This window comes from Nyctereutes procyonoides, unplaced genomic scaffold (assembly GCF_905146905.1).
Source record: "Nyctereutes procyonoides isolate TBG_1078 unplaced genomic scaffold, NYPRO_anot_genome, whole genome shotgun sequence".
NCBI lineage: Eukaryota > Metazoa > Chordata > Mammalia > Carnivora > Canidae > Nyctereutes > Nyctereutes procyonoides.
Window position 1 is genome coordinate 29,237,184 of NW_026575140.1, and position 17,031 is coordinate 29,254,214.

The 17,031-nt window shown below is 49.9% G+C and overlaps 1 protein-coding gene across 4 annotated transcripts; it reads left to right on the forward strand.

The window, feature by feature from the left end:
• HES2 (hes family bHLH transcription factor 2) lies at positions 1-4,356 on the forward strand. 4 transcript variants are annotated; one of them, XM_055307197.1, is made up of 5 exons: positions 16-2,043; positions 2,129-2,224; positions 2,478-2,577; positions 2,661-2,749; positions 3,811-4,356. In XM_055307197.1, exons 1-5 carry the CDS (start codon positions 1,648-1,650, stop codon positions 3,964-3,966), a joined length of 837 nt encoding a protein of 278 aa, XP_055163172.1. In that variant the 5' UTR covers positions 16-1,647; the 3' UTR covers positions 3,967-4,356. The 4 variants fall into 4 exon arrangements, with proteins under 4 accessions (XP_055163170.1, XP_055163169.1, XP_055163171.1 ...); XM_055307195.1 differs by having other exon boundaries at positions 1-2,043; positions 2,129-2,577; XM_055307196.1 differs by lacking the exon at positions 3,811-4,356 and having other exon boundaries at positions 4-2,043; positions 2,661-3,015.
• Positions 4,357-17,031: the final 12,675 nt, after the last annotated feature.

Genomic DNA, 17,031 nt, shown 5'->3' on the forward strand with positions numbered 1-17,031 from the left:
TTTATTTATTTATGAAAGACACACAGAGAAACACAGAGACATAGGCAGAGGGAGAAGCAGGCTCCCTGAGAGGAGCCCAATGCAGGGCTCAATCCCAGGATCCAGGGATCATGATCTGAGCTGAGGGCAGATGCTCAACCACTGAGTCACCCAGGTGCCCTGTAAAGTCCTTTTCTCAGCCTTTAAAGAACAATTCATGACCTTGGGGGAGGCTGGCCCATAGGTACTCTGGGCTCAATGATGCCAGGGGGGACAGGGGCTCAGGCATTCCCAGGCCTTACTGGGTCAAATGTGTTGAATGTTTCGTTCTCATAATTAGGACTGTTATGGGAGTTAATGGAGGTGAGGGTAACAGGTGCTTGGCACACAGTGTGCTCCATAAATGGTGGCCAGTTGGTCCTTTGAGTGACAAGATGGGGATGGGTGGCCTGAGCTCCCGTCACCCCGACTGCTCCGGGCCCCTTCCTGATGGCCATACTGGTTTTATGAGGCCCTGCTGCGGGGCATGGGGTAAGGGGACCGAGCGGGCGGCGGGGTGTGGCTCGGAGTACGAGTGAGTCGGGGGACCCACCCAGCACCCTGGACAGCGCCTCCGGTGAGGCCCCGCCCACCGCCCGCCCACTGCTCGGCCTGCAGTCAGCAGCCCCGACGCCCTGCAATCCGTTGCCCTGCCAGCCGGTTGGGGGAGGGCAGCCCGGAGCAGATGGGCGGGGGACGCCCAGCCAGTTTGATACAGCAACGGCCACGCGGTGCGGAGGCGGGCCCTGCGCACCGCCGGGGCCGAGGCTGGCAGCGGGGAGCCGGCACCCAAGACCGCCCAGCCCCGCTCGTCACGTGAACTCCAACTGTCCACAGCTGGATCCAGTTGAAATGAAAACGAGCCCAGGGATCCAGGACTGCCTCATCTTCCCTGGGTCTCAGTTTGCCCATCTAAAACCGAGCACGGGGAGATCCCTGGGTGGCGCAGCGGTTTAGCGCCTGCCTTTGGCCCAGGGCGCGATCCTGGAGACCCGGGATCAGATCCCACGTCGGGCTCCCGGTGCATGGAGCCTGCTTCTCCCCCTGCCTGAGTCTCTGCCTCTCTCTCTGTGTGTGTGACTATCATAAATAAATAAAAATTAAAAAAAAATAAAACCGAGCACGGGAGAACCCGGTAATTCCTAACTTGGTGAGCCACTAAAAGGTTCTATGGAGGGCCCGGGTGGCGCAGCGGTTTAGCGCCGCCTTCAGGCAAGGGCGTGATCCTGGAGACCTGGGATGAGTCCCACGTCGGGCTCCCTGCATGGGGCCTGCTTCTCCCTGTGTCTCTGTCTCTCTCTCTCTGTCTCTTGTGGGTAAATAAATAAAGTCTTAATATATATACATATATATATAGAAGGATATATATGGTTCTATGGAGTTACTAGAACCAGGACAGGCAGTTCAGCGACCAGCCAGTTCCCAGCGCCTAGGTCACACTTTACTCGGGCCTCGGCGTCCTCTTCCAGCTCAGCCTTTCCTTCCCCGTGGTTAGAAACCTACGTGGGGGCTCCCTGAGGCTCGGGGGCTTTCCCGGCCTAGGGCGGGGCTCAGGGGAGGCGCTGAGCACGAAGGGCGGCGCTGGTCGAAGAGGAACTGCAGACGGAGCTCACCGCAGCCAAGGCTTCGATGCAGGTGCTGGGGTGCGCCCCCGGCGCGCGATCCCGCCGCAGATGGGATGCGAAGGCCAAGAGTAGTACCCCGGGGGCCCGGCCGTCCCCCTCCCGCCCCTATCCAGCGAAGGAACAAAGGCTGGAGGTGGGACCCGCAGGCGGCCAGACTCCGTGGGGAGGGACGGGGCGGGGCCGGCAGGGCGACACCGCCTCCTTAAAGCCCGGCCGCTGGCGTGGTGCGCACCCCTCGGGCGCTGGCTCCCACAGCGCGCCGGCCATCCCCTCGGGCCGGGGGTTGCGCTTCGCGTCCGCGTGGGCACAGGTCTCTCCAGAGCAGGGCCCGCAGGGTGCCGCTTCCCCGCCGAGCATGGGGGTGCCTCGGAGAGCGGGGGACCCGGCGGAGCTGCGCAAGGTAGGAGCTGGGGACAGAGGGCTGAGCGGCCGGGGCGGGACCGGACTGTGACCCGCGTAACCTCGGCCTCCGCGCCTGTCCGCAGAGCCTGAAGCCACTGCTGGAGAAGCGCCGGCGCGCGCGCATCAACGCGAGCCTGAGACAGCTCAAGGGGCTCATCCTGCCGCTGCTGGGCAGGGAGGTGCGTGCCGGGGCGCTCCGGGGCCTGGGTGGGACCTCCGGGGCGCAGATCGAGCAAGCCGGGTGGGCTGAGGGGCCCTTGCGCAAGGAGCCGGCGAGGGGGCTCTGCGCGGCGCCGGAGGCCGAGGCCGCGTGGGGCTGGCACGAGGAGCCGCTCCACCCCGGCCACGGGAGCCCGACACCCAGGCAGGAGAGCGGTGCTCACGGCAGTCTGCTGGAGATCTGTCTCGTTTGTCCCTCGTGGCCGGGCGCAGAGCTCCCATTACTCGAAGCTGGAGAAGGCGGACATCCTGGAAATGACCGTGCGCTTCCTGCGGGAGCTGCCTGCGTCCTACCGCGCGGCCCGCCCGCCGGGTGAGTGACCCGCCCCCGCCCCCGCCCCCGCCCCCGCCCGACGCCTCGCGCCGCCCTGCACTCACCCCTCTCTCGGTCCGCAGCGCCCTCGGACGGCTACGGAGAGGGCTACCGCGCCTGCCTGGCACGCCTGGCCCGCGTGCTGCCCGCCTGCCGCGTCCTGGAGCCCGCGGTGAGCGCTCGGCTGCTGGAGCACTTGCGAGGGAGGGCGAGCGGCCCCGCCCCAGACGTCGGGCGCGCTGGGGACCCCTGCGGCCCGCCCATGCCCTCCCCGCCGCCCCCACCTGCCCCCGCGCCGCCCGCGCCTCCCCGCGGCCCCGGCTTCTGGAGGCCCTGGTAGCCCCCAGCCGGTCCCCCGACCCTGCAGACTGCAAGACACCCGGAGCGCTGGGCGGACCAAGGAAACTCGTGGTGTCAGCTGCTGTTTCCACCCCGAGGGACCAGCTCAGCACCCACAACCAGGCTGGAACCTGGATGTTTGTGATCTGTGTGGCAGGCTGAAGGCTACACGGGCTCAGCTCCAGGGAATGAGAGTGGCCCAGCCTCACCTCAATGTGGGTGTGTCTGGGTTGGAGAAGGGGGCAGGTGGCTGCAAGGGGAGGAAGAAGCTCCCCTCCTCAGCTGCTGGAAGTGGCTCTAGAGCTGGGCCAGCTGTGTTTGGGCAGCCGGCACACCTGCCGCAGCACTGGCACCAACCCAAAGGCTGGCCCAGGAGCTCACCTGAGCCAGGTGCAGCCATCTATGCTGACTGGTCACTGCTTCCCAGGCCTTCTAGTGCCTGCCCCCTTACTGGTTCAGCTTGGGAACCTCTGGACCGACAACAGCAATGACCCGAGGGACTCTGCGGGCTGGGCAGCCATCACCTCCACTCCTGGGCTCTCCTATCCAGTGCTTTCATTTATAGGGACAGGGTGCAGCCAGGGCTCTCTGTTGCTGGGGGTGGAGGCATTGTGAGATCACCTTGGGGAGGACTTTATTTCCCCGAGCATTAAGTGACCACCTGTGTACCACACACCAGTCTAGGGGGGCTTGGGGTGATGAAGGGGTGGGATCAGAAGGAGGGTGCCCTGTGGCCTCAAGAAAGCTTGATGCTTTGGAGGGGTTGCACCCAACAGAGTCAGTGCCAATGTGAGGTGAGCAGGGCCTATGTCCCAGAGCAGCAGAAATTCAATTTGCTTGCAGATAACAGCAAGTACAGGAATAGGAAACACCTTTCCTCATTTTCTCTTGCAGACTGCTCCCTGCTCCTTGTCAGGACAGATTCCTGGAAGCCACTTGTTCTTCAGACTGCTTTTCCCTGTGCCTAGAAGCAAGGGGAGTCTGAAGATACTCAGGGAGGGGCCTGTGGACCCCAGTCATAGGTGCCCAGGAGAAGGCAGGAGCACCTGAGGCCTGCTGGTCATGTTTCTGTTTCACAGGGATTCACTGAGCATTCGAGGGAGGTTGGGACTCCCAACCATCCCCAGTCCAACATGCTGAGCAAGGAACCAGGAGCAAGGGACAGCGGAGCTGACAGGGTGGGGGTGTTCACTAGGGTACAACTATGTCACAAAAACCCATGGTGTCCTCGGCATTGATGTGGATGGTGAGATATGGGCAGCTGTGGGCACTGTCAAAGGAATCAATGTTAAGACAGGAGGTGAGCCTCCCAGTGCTCTCTTGGGCCCAGCTGGTTGGATTGGAAGGTCCTGGAGGGCAGGGTTAGGGCTGAGTGTACCTCTGTATCCCCAGGGAACTCAGCATGTGGTGGCTGCTCAATAAATATCATGAGCTAATGAACAGGTGATGTGACTGGATCACAGCTGTACAGAATCCCTTGGCCTCAACTCCTACCCCTAATCCCTAATGTCACTTAGAATATCTGCTCTACCAAAGCCTGTGTACCCTGAGGACAAATGTGGGGGAGAGTGTGGAGAGCAGAGAGAGCATGCTGGCTTGCTTTCCCTGATCCTAAGAATGAAAGACTGCTCTCCTGATCTGCCAGGAGCATGTGGAGCAGGGGCAGGTAACCCAACCCAAGCTTACACCCACCACATAATGTCAAGTTCCCTCGTTGGGTCAAGGACTTTGTGTTGGGCACCCACTGAGCAGGCTTCTTTTCCCTGGTAAATAAGAGCATCCATACAGGTTTGACCTCTATAAGAACTGATCAACCCGAGGCCTCTTTCCTCCTTTGGGTCATTTTTGCCACTTCTTCCTTCTGAGTCCCATCTGGGTCCTCAACCCTGTGACTCTCAATGACTTGACTCCAAGCTATAATACAAGTGGTCAGGGAGGATCGGAGCTTAGGCCAGTGACTCACAGGATCAGGCATTCCAGGAAACATGAACCAGGTGCCTCCCCCCGCCTGGAGCCCTGACAGAGAGCGGAGGCATGCCCAGCTGGGTGAGGTTCCAGGCCTGTGGTGAGAGGCTGGTTTCCCAGCAGGGATGGGCAAGAGCTGCCCAGAAGGTCTGAGCTGGGCCTCCTCTACGGAACACCTGCAGGCACCTCTTCAGGTGTTCCTGAAGGGAGTGCAGGGCAGTGTGGGCTTTTTCTATGGGGGAGGGAGGCTGCTTTACTCAGGGGCATTTTGTGATCTTCAACTTGGCCCACATCGTGCCTGCTGGCCAGCTTTTATGATGCCCTCTCTGCTATGATCCCATGCTTGAATCTAACTATGGTTATCATGCTTGGTTGGAGAAAAGGCTCCTGTGTCTCTCATAAACCAATGGGTGAAATGATCCAATGACCAGAGCACTGAGCTGTCTGGGAAACTCTACATGGTCTCCCCATCCCCGGCGTCAGTTTGTTTAGAGAGGTCAAATCTCCTTTCCATGAGTGAGGATAAAGAGCTGGTTGCCAAGGACGACTTCTTTAATAAACATTTACAAATTGGGATCCCTGGGTGGCGCAGCGGTTTGGCGCCTGCCTTTGGCCCAGGGCACGATCCTGGAGACCCGGGATCGAATCCCACGTCGGGCTCCCGGTGTATGGAGCCTGCTTCTCCCTCTGCCTATGTCTCTGCCTCTCTCTCTCTCACTGTGTGCCTATCATAAATAAATAAAAAAAAAAAAATTTAAAAAAAAAAAAAAAAAACATTTACAAATTGCTATGCTCTGCCTCTGAAGCCCACACTCTGCCAATGAGTCTCTCCCTGGTTTCTCCGTAATAGGATGGGAAGGAACATAGCCTGTAGGGAATGTCTGGAAAAATCTGCAGCTCTGCAGAACCCTCCTCATCATGCCTTGGGATGACCATTCTGGAGACAGTGGTGGGACAGAGGGGGGCTTCCCCAACATGTGCAGCTACCTGCTACCTGAAACATCAACATGCGGTTGTATTTTTATTTTTTTATTTTTTTAAAGATTTTATTTATTTATTCATGATAGACAGAGAGAGAGAGAGAGAGAGAGAGAGAGGCAGAGACACAGGCAGAGGGAGAAGCAGGCTCCATCCCGGGAGCCTGACGCGGGACGCGGGACTGGATCCCGGGACTCAGGATCGCGCTCCAGGCCAAAGGCAGGCGCCAAACCGCTGAGCCACCCAGGGATCCCCTGTATTTACTTTTAAAAAACATACCAGGTTGCAATAGATGTCTCAGAAAAGAACCAACCCAGCCAATGGTGTTTTTCCCCTTGGTTTTACTTCTCGCCTGGCCACTTACCAGCGTGGCTGTGTCTCTGGGGTACTGAGTACCTGCAAGTGTGAACACGCGCATGTGTGTCCCTGCCACAGCCAGTGACTGCTCTGCAGGGAGCTGCCTGGGCATGTGATGTGGAAGAGAAGCTACCACCCACTGAGGGTTCCCAATGAGCAACTAGTTTCACTCTGGGTTGTAAGAGGCCCTAGCAAAGCCCCAGGCACTTCAAGCAGGTATAATGAAACTTTGAATGGTTTCAGGAGCATGAGAAAGGCAATAGTGGGTACGCCCAAGTGTACATGCAGTGTCTTGTCATCTGAGGTCCATTGCTGAGCAGCAGGGAGCAGGGGCCCGGTGGCTGGCCTCAGGAGTCTACTTTGTGAGGCAGGGATCCCTGGCTGGCTGGTAAAGGAAAGAGTTTCCAAGCTGAATATGTGCCACTGCCAGTTCTATTGTGGAGGTGGGGTCCAGAGCCACCTGCCATAGTGCTTGGTATATTACAAACCTGAGGGGGAATGGGACCAAGTTCTTTTTTTTAAGATCTTATTTATTTTAGAGAGAGAGAGAGAGAGAACAAGGGGGGTGGAAGAGGGACAAACAGACTCTGCGCTGAGCAAGGAAACTGATACGGGGCTCTATCTCAGGACCCTGAGATCATGACCTTAGCCGAAATCAAGAGTCAGATGCTCAACAAACTGTGCCACCCAGGTGCACCTGGGGCCAAGTTCTAGAAGAACAAAGAACCATTCTAGACCTCAGAAATCAGGGGCAGATCCACGTTTTGTAGGGCTACATTTCAATATAAAATTATGAATACAAACTATTTATGAAAATAAATATTCAGGGACACCTGGGTGGCTCAGCGGTTGGGCAGTTCCTTCGGCCCAGGGCGTGATCACGGGATCTGGGATCGAGTCCTGAATTGGGCTCCTGCAAAGAGCCTGCTTCTCCCTCTGCCTATGTCTTCTCTCTCTCTCTCTCTCTCTCTCTCTCTCTATCTCTCTCTGTCTCATGAATAAATAACTCTTTAAAAAGAATGAAAATAAATATTCAGAGTGAGACAATTAAGTCACATCAAACTAGCTGTGCTTGCAGATTGATGACCGTGCTTTTGGTTTTTCTTTAAGCAATTAATCGGACACACGTCTTGGTGACAACCCTGGCCTTTCCTCTGTTCCAGAACATTCTACCATGTTATGCCCCTGCTAGGAAGCAGATCTAAGCTTAAGCTTCATCAGCCTCCTGGTAAATCCAAAATGGACTCTCAATACTCAAATTTAAGAGTCCAGAATGCTCAAATGACAGTAACAAGGTAAACACTTCCCATTTGCCGCACCCATTCATTACAGGCTTTTATATTACAAGATATGTATTTACACAAATATTTACAGCATTCGTGACACTTTTTTCCTTTTTTTTTTTTAAAGATTTTATTCATTCATGAAAGACACACACACACACACACACACACACACACAGAGAGAGAGAGAGAGAGAGGCAGAAACATAGGCAGAGGGAGAAGCAGGCTCCATGCAGGGAGCCGGACGTGAGACTCGATCCCGAGACTCCAGGATCACACCCTGGGCTGAAGGCAACGCTAAACCACTGAGCCACCCAGGGATCCCCTATCCTTCTTTTTTAAAAAGATTTTATTTGACAGAGAGAGAATAGGAGCATAAAAGCAGGGAGAGAGGCAGAGGGAGAAGCAGATGCCCTGCTGAGCAAGGAGCCCAACGCAGGACCTGTGTCTTCTTTATCCTTCTTTGTCATCTTTATCAATGGATACTTGGGTTACTCCTATATCTTAGCTATTGTAAATAATGCTGCAGTAAACATAGGAATGTATGTGTCTTTTTATTTTTATTTATTTATTTATTTTAAAAGATTTATTTATTTATTTATTCATGATAGACAAGAGAGAGAGAGAGAGAGAGAGACATAGACAGAGACACAGGAGGAGGGAGAAGGGATCCCTGGGTCGCGCAGGGGTTTGGCGTCTGCCTTTGGCCCAGGGCACGATCCTGGAGACCCAGGATCAAATCCCACGTCGGGCTCCCGGTGCATGGAGCCTGCTTCTCCCTCTGCCTGTGTCTCTGCCTCTTTCTCTCTCTCTGTGTGACTATCATAAATAAATAAAATTTAAAAGAAAAAAAGGAGGGAGAAGCAGGCTCCATGCCAGGAGCCCGGCGTGGGACTCGATCCTGGGACCCCAGGATCGCGCCCTGGGCCAAAGGCAGGCGCTAAACCGCTGAGCCACCCAGGGATCCCCCCTTTTTTAAAAAAAGAAAAAAAGATGTATTTATTCATGATCGAGAGAGAGAGAGAGAGAGAGAGAGGCAGAGACACAGGCAGAGGGAGAAGCAGGCTCCATGCAGGGAGCCTGACGTGGGACTTGATCCTGGGACTCCAGGATCGTGCCCTGGGCCAAAGGCAGGTGCTAAACCGCTGAGCTACCCGGGCTGCCTGCATGTGTCTTTTTAAATTAGAGTTTTTGCTTTCTTTTTTTTATTTTTTTTTTATTTTTTTTTATTTTTTTTTTGAGTTTTTGCTTTCTTTCGATAGATACCAGTAGTGGAATTCCTGGATCATATGGTAGTTCTATTTTTAATTTTTTGAAGAACCTCCCGACTGTTTTCCAAAGTGGCTGTACCAATTTGCATTCCTACCAACAGTGTGTGAGGGTTCCTTTTTCTCCACATCCTTGCCAACACCTGTTGTTTCTTCTCTTTCTGATTCTAGCTGTTCTAACAGGCGTAAAGAGATGTTTTACTGTGGTTTTGATTTGCATCTCACTGATAATTGGTGATGTTGAGCATCTTTTCATGTGTCTGTTGGCAATTTATATGTATGTCTTCCTTGGAAAATGTCTATTCATATCTTCTGCCAATTTTAATCAGATGATTTGTTTTTTTGGTATTGAGTTGTATAAGTTCTTCATGTACTTTGGTTATTAACCCCTTATCAGATATATCTGCAAATATCTTTCTCCCATCCAGTAGGTTGTCTTGTGGTTTCATTGATCATTACCTTCACTGAGCAAAAGCTTTTTGTTTTGATGTCGTCCCAATAGTTTCATTTTGCTTTTGTTTCTGTCACCTGAGGAGGCAGATCTAGAAAAATGTTATGGCTGAGGTCACAGAGATTCTTGCCTGTATTTTCTTCTAGGAGTTTTATGGTTTCAGGTCTCACATTTAGGTCTTTATTTTATCTTTTTAAAGATTTTATTTATTTATTCATAGGAGACACATACACACACACACAGAGAGAGAGAGAGAAAGAGAGAGAGGCAGAGACATAGGCAGAGGGAGAAGCAGGCTCCATGCAGGGAGCCTGATGCAGGACTTGATCCCAAGACGCTGGGATCACACCCTGAGCCAAAGGCAGACTTTCAACGGCTGAGCCACCCAGGTGTCCCTTCACATTGGTCTTTAATCCATTGTGAGTTTATGTGTGTGTTTGGTGTGAGAAAGTGGTCCAGTCTCATTCCTTTATATGTGGTTGTCCAGTTTTCTCAGAGGTTTGTACTTAAAACAAATAATTTGTTTAAAAAATAAAGAAATAAGGCAGACTGGGTGTCTCAGTGGTTTAGCGCCACCTTCAGCCCAGGGCGTGATCCTGGAGACCCGAGATCGAGTCCCATGTTGGGCTCCCTGCATGGAGCCTGCTTCTCCCTCTGCCTGTGTCTCTGCCTCTCGGTGTGTCTCTAATGAATAAATAAATAAAATCTTTTTTTTTATTTATTTATGATAGGCACACAATGAGAGAGAGAGAGAGGCAGAGACATAGGCAGAGGGAGAAGCAGGCTCCATGCACCGGGATGCCTGATGTGGGATTCGATCCCGGGTCTCCAGGATCGCGCCCTGGGCCAAAGGCAGGCGCTAAACCGCTGCGCCACCCAGGGATCCCTCTTTTTAAAAATAAATAAAAAGAAAATGATATGTGCTGATAGACATGTGTGATGGTGCTTCACTTCTAGACACAGAATGGTATAAGAAGACATCCAATTAAGGGACGGATATTTTCCCCACTAATGCTTTCATTCATTTTTTGCATCTCTTTTATCTACCTTTGGTTTTTATTTAATCCCAGCTTAAAAAGCATATCATACTGAGTCCTTCATTTTTCCCAACCTCCTTAATTTGACTTTGTCATGTTTAACTCAGATCCAGAAGAATTCTATAATGTGTATAGAGTCGAGCCATGCAAACAAAACCAAAGTGACAAACTGTTCTGTGTCTCACCATTCTGCAATCTTATAATCCACACATCATAATACTGCTTCCCTATAGGTCAGGTGCAAGTATCTAAACCCTAGGAAATTGCTGATTTAGAGATTTACACTTGACCTTCCCCTCTATGACATGTCTTACTCCACAGGCAAAAGAATTAAGGGGTTGTGCCAAATATAAAGTTTCTATATTCCAATTATACTTTGGGGGACCAGAGAAATGACCACAGTGTTCATACACATAATGGACCAATTGTGAGCCAGATAGGACCAGGCCTCCATTGATGTCCAGGCTTCTATCCTGTCCCCACCCAAAGAGGGATATGTGATGAAGATTATTTATTTATTTATTTATTTATTTGTTTATTTATTTATCATTCATTCATTCATTCATTCATGAGACATACACAGAATGGGGCAGAGACATAGGCAGAGGGAGAAGCAGGCTCCCTATGGGAAGCCTGATGTGGGACCCGATCCCTGGACCTGGGATCATGCCCTGAGCCAAAGGTAGACGCTCAACTGCTAAGCCACCCAGGCATCCTGTGATGACACTTTGGGTTTTTAGAGATACATGTAACTTGGATTCTGTGTCCAATTGTCCAGGAAGTGTTCATACATTGCACCTCCCCTAGGGCAAAGTTATCCAAATTAGTGCCATCAGTTGCTTGGCGGAAGTCTAGGAGGAATCATTACTATATACATTTGCTTCATGTTCTGAGGTCCTGGGGTCCCAGTCTTCCTTCAGTCAGTGCCTTCCAGATCCAAACATTGTCTCAGGTAATGGAAGGCAGGCAAAGACTTGTTACTTTGTATTGGGGTCATTGCCATAGTCCCTGGTGAGCATCTTTTGTTTCTTCTAATTGTACGGACTGAGCAGCGGCCCTGTTGGCTGCCTATCTGTCTGCCTTCTGGGATGCTGAGTTTTCATAGCTGTCACTGTAACTCTCTGTGGATCAGGCCTCCCTGGCTGCCACCTTGTCTCTGTTGCTCATTACAATCATTCTGATCTGCTGGCTTCTGATAGTTTGAAGTGCTGCCACCAGGCCTCTGCTGTTTGGGAGTTGGTCATCCCAGGATGACAGTGATCCTATTCCTGCGATGGCATCTTTACTGTCATCCCACCACTCTGCTTTTTACTGATTCTGATGCACCTTCACTGTGCCTTCCTTACTAATTTGGTTTTTATGGGGGCAGCCCGGGTGGCTCAGTGGTTTAGCACTGCCTTCTGCCCAGGGCCTGATCCTGAAGACCTGGGATCGAGTTCCACGTTGGGCTCCCTGCATGGAGCCTGCTTCTCCCTCCGCCTGTGTCTCTGCCTCTCTCTCTCTCTCTCTGTGTCTCTCATAAATAAATAAAATCTTAAAAAAAATAATTTGATATATATATATCCTGCAGGTCCTCATCTGGGGCTTTTCCCAGCCATAGGAAGCGTGTCCATGGTAGCATGGCCCCCTCTCTGAGCCTTTTAGGCATGCCTTGCCTCCCTTAGAGTGGGCCTCACCTCATGATGCCATTAAGAGCCACCTTAGCCCTACATCATACCATCTTAATGAATAAATACCAGTGTGATAAAGCCAGTGTCCTGGGATGATGTTCCCAAAGCAATACATGCTCCCTTAACCAACTCTACTTTCCACCCTCTTTGAGCATCCTTTGACACTTGTCCCATGTGTTGTCTCTAGAACCCACAGCTCCTGTCCTCCATCCCTGGGTCCAGCAGAGCCCAGCTAGACTCTGTAATAACTTAATCCTAGTTATTAGTCTCATGGCCAGGGGAGAGGGGCAGAGGAGGTCCTTAGGAGCTCATGTCCTGGAGGGCCGAGGCCAGTTCCACTTTCCATCATTTCTCCTCCCACCATCTTACTTTGTTTCCTGATAGATCACACTGTTTAGGGCATTCATTCCAGTAATATACTTGCAGTGGGTTCAGAGTGTGCCCCTAAAAACTCATGTCTTCCTGGAACCTCAAAATGTGACCTTATTTGGAAATAGGATCTTTGCTGATGTAATTAGGTGAAGGTGATGTCAGACTGGATTAAGGTGGACTCTAAATCCAATGATTGAGGTCCTGATAAGAGGAGGAGAGGACAATAAGGACACAGAGAGAAGATGGCCATGTGAAGATGAGTGACAGGCTGGAGTGGTGCAGCCTGAGCCAAGAACTCCTGGGGCCCACCAGAAGTCAGAAGAGGTGAAGAACACTTCTCCCCTAGAGCCTTCAGAGAGAGTGTGGCCCTGCTGACACCTTGATTTGGGACTTGCAGCTTCTGAAATGTGAGAAAATAAATTTCTGTTGTTTTAAACCATTCAGTTTGTGGTACTTTGTTATGGCAGCCCTAGGAAACTGGTCCACTTTGTACACCATTGTTAACTGTAACCATTGCTGGGAGATGTTTTATTTTTTATTTTATTTTTAAAAGATCAATTTGAGAGCAAGAGAAAGCCCATGTGCACTTGCAGGGTGGGGGCAGAGGGAGAAGGAGAGAAGGGAATCATAAGCAGACTCTGCACTGAGCACAGAGACTCACTGACTTGGGGCTTGATCTCAGGACCCTGAGATCATGACCTAAGCCAAAACCAAGAGTTGGATGCTTAACCAACTGAGTCGCCCAGGGGCCCTGGAAGATGTTTTAAAATAAACTTTATGTGGATTATATCTATTGATATTTACTCTAGAAGAAATTTAAAAGAGGGACACCTGGGTGGCTCAGTGGTTGAGCATCTGCCTTTGGCTCAGGTCATGATCCTGGAGTCTTGGGGTCAAGTCTCACACTGGGCTCCCTGCAGGGAGCCTGCTTCTTCCTCTGCCTGTGTCTCTGTCTCTCTCTCTGTGCCTCTCATGAATAAATAAAATTTAAAAAATCTTTAAAAAAAAAAGAACGGGATTGTTTATTTTATAGCTTTGCAAATCTCTATGCTATGGATATTAATAGAAGACAGCTGGATTCTACTAGCTCCTTCTGCACTCAATGTGTTGCAATATATTGTTTCACTGGAAGCGTTTCAAAACACACATAAATAGTTGGGAAAAGGAGGAGTATTTTAATATTTTAATAGTCTTGGGCAACCTGGGTGACTCAGTGGTTTAGCGCTGCCTTCAGCCCAGGGTGTGATCCTGGAGCCCCGGGATCGAGTCCCACATCGGGCTCCCTGCATGGAGCCTGCTTTTCCCTCTGCCTGTGTCTCTGCCTCTCTCTCTCTGTGTGTGTGTCTCTCATGAATGAATAAACAAAATATTTTTAAAAATAGTCTTCTCAGAAAATTGTGGGTATTTTTCTTTGCTACTACGCCAGAATTCAACATGTGCTAGCTCCTTAAAGGTGAGTCACAGTATAGAATCTGAAACCATACTGATGTACTACTTTTTCATGCTTTGTTACATTAAACTCCACTGATCTATCTGGCTTTTTTTTTTTTAAGTAAGTTTTATGTCCAATGTGGGGCTGAACTCACACCCCTGAGATGAAGAGTCACATGCTCCACTGGCTGAGCCAGCTGGGTGCCCCGATCTGGCATTTTGAACTGGTCTTTTACCCATGTGTCACTATGTAACATCATACATTAGTCTTCTGAAAAACATAGGTCCTCTGAGTTATGCAGATCTTCCAAATATTGGGTGATTTCATTATATAGTTTCATTACACATCGGGTAGTCTCTGGAAAAACCCTGTATATTTGTTAGAGAATGAGAATGAAAAAGGCAAATAATATTTTGGTGTATTATAAATAGATTTGATCTCACGACCCCCCCCCCCAAAAGGTCTCAGGGACCTCCAGGTGTGCACAAGCACACACTGGGAACAGGTATAGTTCAGAAGACAAAATGTGGAGATGACGTGGAATCATAAAACAAAAAACAAAACAAAAAAACCCCCACTATCCAAAAGAGGGAAAAAAGAGCAGAGGACAGATGGAAGGCACCAAAACCCAAATAATGGAGGAGCGGCTCAGTTCGTTTGTCAAAGGATGCACGACCATGACTTCTTTGTGACCAGAAGACTGTCATGGGGCAGGTAATGACCAGCATACTCAGAGGACTTGAGAGTCAGAGGACCATGGTCTAAGAACAGTGAGGAGCGAGGACACCGCTTTTGTAAAACTCTGGGTTGAAGATATAAAGAGGTATACCCTCGGGCAGCCCCGGTGGCTCAGCGGTTTAGCACCAGCTTCGGCCGAGGGCGTGATCCTGGAGCCCTGGGATCGAGTCCCACATTAGGCTCCCTGTGAGGGGCCTCCTTCTCCCTCTGCCTGTGTCTCTGCCTCTCTGTGTGTGTGTGTGTCTCTCATGAATAAATAAACAAAACCTTTTAAAAAAAAGAATGTATACCCTCATTGTTGGATACTATGCTATACAGCGACAAATGCAAGCAGACTACTGCTTCTGGCAATCACCATGGCCACCTGCTACACTGACGTTTGCATAGTGAATGCCTTCAGCAAGGAGAGGACAGGTGGGAGCCTTCTGGGGTGTTGGAGATATTGTCATTCATGGTCTGGGGGGGTTAATGGTTGTATTCCTTTTGTAGTTAACATAAAATTATTATTAATAATTACATTATATTATAGTTATAATTATTTACAGTAAAATTATACTAATTACTAAATCATTAATATATTTTATGTTTTATAATTATAAATTGATAATCAACTGCACAATGATGATTTGTGCATTTTTTCTGCATGTATGCTTTACTTATAAATATCTAGATGGCTTTGGTACTGTGTGGTATCATAGGTGTGATGGTAGTGCCTAGCACATGGCCTGGAATGTAGAAGATGCTCAATAAGTAGTTGTTGGGTGCATGAGAATAATCATCATTAATTAGTCATAATGTCGACTACCATTTATTGACTTCTTCCTATGTACCAGACACTGCTCTCAATGAGTTTTACATATTAACTCATGTAATCCTCATAAAAAGCCTACGAGGTATATACTGTTATCTTTACTTTGTAGATGAGGAACTGAAGTGCAGAGGGGTCAAGGAAATCATCTAAAGCCGCACAGCTAGTAGGTGTCTGAAAGTGGGTTCATGCTACAGAGTCCAGGTCCCTTCATTTTAATCCCTTCACCAAGCTAGTTAGCCTTCCCATTTACTGATTATGAAATGAACCCCCTTCAGGACACTCACACGGTTACCAAGTCCAACTTATGTTACTGTACCACTGAGGAAGAAAAATCAACATGTGTTCTATCCCTTAGTGACCTGGGCATTTAGGTGAGCATTTGGAGGTGTCTCCCAAATCTCTTGCCAGGCAAGAGCTTGGTTAGGAAGAGTCCTTTCTCTGGATAGCCTGCAAACCCACACATAACAGCCTCTGCAAGGGTGGGCCTGGGAGCCTGGGAGCTGCGCCCTCTGGGGTTCTTCCCAACTCACACATTTGCATGGGACCTGATTTAAGCATCTTTAGCAAATAAGGGCCCTTTGACTCTTCAAACAGCACTTACTTGATGCATGAAACCAGCATTGTTTTCCTCCAGGGCCTTTGAGAAACTGTAATTATACCCCAGTTTTTTATTATCGTGTGTGACAAAAATAGAACTTCCCTCACTCTGAATGGCTTTTGTTGTAATCCCAGGGCTCCTTGTATAAGTTTTAGTAAGGAGAAGTTTATTCTGATAAAGATAAAAGATAAAGATCTGAAGAAGGCAGGTGAGCCCAGGCTGGGCCTGGTGAAGCGGAGGATGCCGCGTCTGGGGGTCTCAGCCCCTAGGTGGAGCCACAGAACTTCAGACCCAGCGACCAAGGGCCACCAGGCTTAAGGAAGGAAGCAGAACTCCACAGGCTGAAGGCGCTTTAAAGCTCACGTCTCACTAACACATTAATGTATAGACATCTGGTTACGGCTATAGTTGTAGATTTACAGTTTGACCTACTTAAAGTTCTAGAGATGATTTCTAAATGCTTCATTTGGAAGATGAACCTCTGTGTGTCTTCTCCACATAATGACCCACTTATTCTTGGCTTGCCCTCTTCTTGCATTATGGCACCTGCTTTCAAATGGATGGTTTATTACTTCTTGGTTTCCTCAGAGTTGTTCTCTGTGGGGTGCAAGGCCCACAGCTTGAACTTACAGGTGTTAGGAGTGGGGTGGATGCCAATGAGGTCTCTAAGCAGTCCTTCCTGAGATACTGCTTGTCCCTTTCCAGGCGTGGGACAGGTGAATTGTGCTCATCTACATATGGGCAGTTTCGGGGGCACACGCCCCGTGTTTATTAGGCCTTTTCTCTTGCATCGCTCTGGGTTATAAATTCAAGCATACATGAAATCTTCAGTTTAAGAAATTTTATTACGCTTAATGGAATTAAGTATACTACTAGTCAATATTTTAGCATGCTTGTTGTTCTCATCTCTTATCTATTCTCACCACACTGTGATGGGATTACTGATGAAGCAAGTTGGATATAGAGCATAGGTGACTTGCTTAAGTCATGATCTCAGTGTCATATTAAGCTCGGCGGTTAGGAGTCTAACCCTAACCAAGACAGCAAGAGAGAGCACTGGAGCAGGGGCAGAGGGAGAGGGAGGAGCAGACTCCCCGCTGAGCAAGGAGCCCAATGTGATCCCAGGATCATGATCCCAGGATCCCAGGATCATGA

Excerpts from the sequence above, each read along its gene's own strand:
- HES2 (XM_055307194.1), top strand. The coding sequence starts at position 1,648 with ATGCAGGTGCTGGGGTGCGCCCCCGGCGCGCGATCCCGCCGCAGATGG. Across the intron at positions 2,044-2,128 it reads ACCCGGCGGAGCTGCGCAAG|AGCCTGAAGCCACTGCTGGA; the intron begins GTAGGAGCTGGG and ends GCCTGTCCGCAG. Across the intron at positions 2,578-2,660 it reads CCGCGCGGCCCGCCCGCCGG|CGCCCTCGGACGGCTACGGA; the intron begins GTGAGTGACCCG and ends CTCGGTCCGCAG.